This window comes from Otolemur garnettii, unplaced genomic scaffold, assembly GCF_000181295.1.
Source record: "Otolemur garnettii isolate 467f Iridium unplaced genomic scaffold, OtoGar3 scaffold00029, whole genome shotgun sequence".
Taxonomy (NCBI): domain Eukaryota; kingdom Metazoa; phylum Chordata; class Mammalia; order Primates; family Galagidae; genus Otolemur; species Otolemur garnettii.
The window spans coordinates 18354582-18359523 of NW_003852424.1; the positions used below are offsets into that span (position 1 = coordinate 18354582).

General features: G+C 38.4%; 1 protein-coding gene across 1 annotated transcript; it reads right to left on the reverse strand.

The window, feature by feature from the left end:
• Positions 1 to 1535: 1535 nt before the first annotated feature.
• LOC100942503 (histone H4) lies at positions 1536 to 1886 on the reverse strand. The gene has a single exon (XM_023512670.1). It carries the CDS (start codon positions 1878 to 1880, stop codon positions 1569 to 1571), a length of 312 nt encoding a protein of 103 aa, XP_023368438.1. The 5' UTR covers positions 1881 to 1886; the 3' UTR covers positions 1536 to 1568.
• Between the last annotated feature and the right edge of the window lie 3056 nt (positions 1887 to 4942).

The following is a 4942-nucleotide window of genomic DNA, read 5'->3' on the forward strand; positions in this document are numbered from 1 at the left end:
ATATGACAACTCCTAAATTTTAATGTGGCACAGACTTCTTACCTACACTCACTTTTAACTGCCTATGCAATATCTCCTCTAGGGTCTGAAAGAGGTTTGTTAGCAAAGTAACTAGATAACAAAATTGTTTTCTTTCACTTTTTTTTAAATTTTATTTTTAACCTGAAGCAGCCTGAACATATTTTTCAAGTATTAAACTAAATCAAATGAATATTCACTTGTCTGACTTCCAAGTTTTGGATTCCTAAATTAAAACATAACCTTTTATTATTGTATCATATGGTTTGAAATTTTCATAATACAAAAGTAGAAATTGAATTTTAGAATTTAAGGCACAGAGAAGGGGAGAAGGCAGTCGGGGAGAGAGGGTATTATGACAAAGGAGCAAGAGGCTTCTGAGAGCTACTGTTAATCTAAGAAGGATTTCTCCCTTACAACTACTTCTTTCTACATTAGGTCCTGCCACAGGCCTCAGGGTTGGGAAGAAATACAGTCCTTAATTATAAAACAGGCTACCTCTGATTAGGAAGTGGGATTTCCAAACTACTTAGGCAGCCTGATGTGGAGACCCCTCAGCCTGAGAATGTAAATCAGTAATGCTAACGCCTTTAACCCGAAACTAGGGCGCCAGCAGAGTCCGTGAAAAGGACAGAGGCGGAGGGAAAGGAAGGTAGTTGCGACCAGGGTGGATAAAATGTAGATCTTCCCTGACATTCAGGGTAAACTGTGAACTAGAGATAGACACCTAAGCATTTTGATGGCAGTCTTTATTTTAGCCGACTTTTCCACCTGTTAGCAGACAACATCATCACCCGAAGTTGTTAGTAATGCTTACTGGTCTAAAAAGAAAATCAAGCTGCTTTGTTTGGGCTTGCACTGACAGTAGTTAATCCTTTAACAAAAATGCTATCAGGCTCAACGCCTGTGGCTCAAGCGGCTAAGGCGCCAGTCACATAACACCTGACTTGGCAGGTTCGAATCCAACCCAGGCCCGCCACACAATAATGGCTGCAACCAAGAAATAAAAAAAATAAATAAAAATATCCGGGCATTGTGGCGGGTGCCTGTAGTCCCAGCTCCTTGGGAGGCGGAGGCAGGAGACTCGCTTGAGCCCAGGAATTTTAGGGCGTTGCTGTGAGCTGTGTTGCTACAGCACTTTACCGAGGGGGACAGCTTGAGGCTCTGTCTCAGAAAATACATAATTTTTTTAAAAAGATAGTTTCGCAGACCACGGAGTAAAGCTAGATCACTCCACTGCACTGGACTGAGGTTATGGACGCTTACTCACTATTGCAGAGGGCGCCAAAACAGCCCAGGAACTCTCCGAATCCGGGTTTGCCCGCGGGCTTTTGGCCCTAGTCCCCGCCCTACTCAGACGCCTGGGGCCTTTCCTATTGGCGCAAAGTAGGAGCTGCGTAAAGGTAGCTAGGCGACTAGCCGGGTAAATACAGTCCCATAAAACTAAACTGAGGAAAAAAGTAAAGCTTAGCACAACAGCTCCCTCAGAGACACGGTGGGCGGCCCTGAAAAGGGCCATTGGGTAAAGAAGAAATCCAAATGTGAAGGTTTTAGCCGCCGAAACCGTACAAAGTCCGTCCTTGGCGTTTGAGGGCATACACCACATCCATTGCAGTAACAGTCTTTCGCTTGGCGTGCTCGGTGTAAGTAACGGCGTCCCGAATCACATTCTCCAAGAACACTTTGAGGACCCCGCGAGTCTCCTCGTAGATCAAGCCAGAGATGCGCTTCACACCCCCACGCCTAGCCAGGCGCCGAATAGCTGGCTTGGTAATACCCTGGATGTTATCCCGGAGCACTTTGCGGTGGCGCTTTGCGCCTCCTTTGCCAAGGCCCTTACCACCCTTGCCACGACCAGACATGATTAGCGTTCGTCAGGGACGATAAGTGAGCCTAACCTAGACCCCCGGTAGTTATATTCTGCGATCGGACCTCATTGAAGACTGAGACAATGGGGTGGTGACTCCGCAACCTGTGCTCCGCCCCCTTTGGGCGCAACCCTAGCGCTAGGCGCGGGAGAGAACGCCGAAAGTAGTTTCACTCGTTAATCCCGATTCAAACTCTGGCATTCAAATTTGAAGGTATACTTTCGATTGAAAATTTTACTAAGCGTTTATATTTTAAAGACAAAACGTTTGAAGTTAAAAGTATACCACTTTGGCAGATTGACTAAGTTAAATGCACTTAAAAAAAGGTGCAGAAAGATCGCTCAGACCTTCATTCTGTTTCCTAAAAGCAATAGATGAAAATTGCCAAATGAATTATGTTCTCCCTATACTAGAAAAAAATTAAAAACCAGCATTCTTATCAGCCACGGGAAGTTGAGGCCAAGAGAATTCTGTATGAACTACCTTGTTAAGCTAACCCTTTTTGGTCACTTCCTTACCCAATTATAATAAATACCCTACCCCAAGCACTTTTGCCTTAGCAGTTATTCACAGTTTATTATTATTTGTCCAATTCAGTATACAAATAACTGATGCTAACTACTTTGAGTCTTCACTTCCTTATGAGGGCTCTCATACCTAGTACAAAATATGTTAGATAAATTTGTATGCCTTTTTTCTGTTAACTTATTTTATGTCAGTTTACGTTGTGGGCCCAGCCAGTGCCATAAAAAGGTAGTGATGGAGTTTTGCTATCCCTTCACACTGTACTTTCGTCGTTCAAAAGGAAATGATTGTTAGCTGTGTAACCTTGTAAACTTGCCTCTTTTTCTTCATCTGTAAAACTGGGGTAATGATACTCATGGTACTTTTGTGTGGATTTGGCTAATGGAAACAAACCATGAGAACAGAGACTGTCAAAAAGAAATGTTATGTAAATATGGCTTATTTTTTAATATTATTACTTTAAAAATATGCCTGGAGTTGGAGTATTGCTCTGAGCTCTCTTTTTCAGGTTTTTATTCCCAGCAATAAATGTGTATATATTAGTAAGAATTTTTAAAATCACAGCAGTAATAAAGTATAAGATGTTGACAGATTCTATTTTTTAATGTATGATATGTTAAAAATGAATGTTAGAAAATATTCCTTTGTTCCCTTTCCCAAGGTGCACTGACAATTGAGTCTTAAGCTTTCCCACAGCTAAACCTCTATTGTGTTAAACACTCAATAATAAATCACTTCTGCTGGAAAAACTGGAAGGGCTACTGCTATGTTTTTAGGTATGAAAAATGTGCCCCAAACTTGACTTCTTTCTCTTTTCTGAGAATCTTGCTTTTTCACCTCACTCTCACTAACAAACCAAAAACTGATTTTAGACTCCAATAGCATTAGCTGTAAATTTCATCCTGTGGGGTAACATCACTTTATTTTGACTGGAGAAGAAAAATCGTGTTTAACTAAAGACCTCCCAACAATGAACATTTAAAGCATATAATCTACACACTGTAGAGAAGTAACATTATACTTAAACCATTTAAGAGTTTCCAGTTGGACCTGAGAATTAATTTAGTATTAAACAGGTCAAAGAACAAAAGCATACAAACTTACTTAATATCAAGTTTTACTGGACACAGGAGCCCTCATAAGAAACAGCAGTACATAAATGCTTTTATTTTAAATTAAACAAAGAGAGGCAATTGTAGAAAAGTAACTAAACCATATGGGGAGGTTAAATGAAAATAAAAACCTTTTTAACAAAATTTTTTCAGAATTCTCAAGCTATGACTTCCTGCTATATTTGTGCAGAATTATCTCCCCTGTAACTCCCTGCTGCAGAACATTTCTCCTGGTATAGGGAGGGCATCTTTCACATTGAATTTTTATCTTCTGTTTTCAGGAAGAAAAGGGAAGATTAGAATACTTTTCTTGTGTTTGCTGTTTTCACAGTGCTTTTGCCACAGTCAAATATTTGTAGGTGACATATTCTGCAAATATTAAACACCTTCTTTTTGTCTCCAGTATCATTTTAATCACTCTTCTAATAAAAAGTAATAGATTTTTAATGCAAGGACATGAAACTCCTGACACTGTTTTCCAGTGTAAAATGTTCAATAAATTTTCACAAATGAATTTCTTCCATTCTCTGATTTTTAAAATATCTGTTGAAATGTAATTTTTAAAAGCAACAGAATCTATGCAATTAAGTAATGCCAAGTGAAAAATTTCAGAAGGTAAGGAGTTTGAGCTATTCCAAAATTTTAAAAATCCTAGATTAAAACATAAGGAAAAATGATATGTTGGAAAATTAATATGATTTATATAATGCTATGTGTCCACAAGTAGGCTTGTATCCAAATAACAGCCCGACAAAGTGGGTAGTAGATGACACAGTAAACAGTAATGTGGGGGTAAGCTACAATTCTTTGCAGCAAGCATCCAGAGTTTTCCTATAGTGTGATTAATAGTGTACTGAATTCTAAAATAGTACTGATCTTTTTCTTTTAGACACTGGACAGCTGTTCTGTTGAAGGCTTCAAGTAAATGGAGACATAAAACAGAATCTTTGTTCTGTGGCTGTAAGGGCAGGAAAGGTACTCATGAGTTCACATCTTAAAAGTAGTCAAAGAAAGAATGTTAGGAGTAAAGTATAATCTGAAGCAGTGTCTTTGGAATTAGTGGCTTCATGTTGTTCAGCATTCTATATAGTCATTCTAAAGTTAGTTTGCAAAATATGTGAAAACAATATGATAAAAAGTAATTATATGAAATATAAAAATTAAAGTTTAAAGTGAATGTCATTTTGTTTTCCACATAGACTATTCTCGTTCCAATCACCTTCCAGCGCTAAATCCCTAATGTCTAGAAAACAAAAGGAAAATATCTAAAATGTATAAATCCTAGATCTGAATAGATACTATAGGCAAAAGCAAAATGGTGTGACATATAACATCCTGGTATAGTCTGAAAAAGGTAAGAAAATTTCACCCCAAAATATGATTCCTTGGTATAAAGATTATTTTGAATTAAAGGCTTTT

Excerpts from the sequence above, each read along its gene's own strand:
- LOC100942503 (XM_023512670.1), bottom strand. The coding sequence starts at position 1,880 with ATGTCTGGTCGTGGCAAGGGTGGTAAGGGCCTTGGCAAAGGAGGCGCA.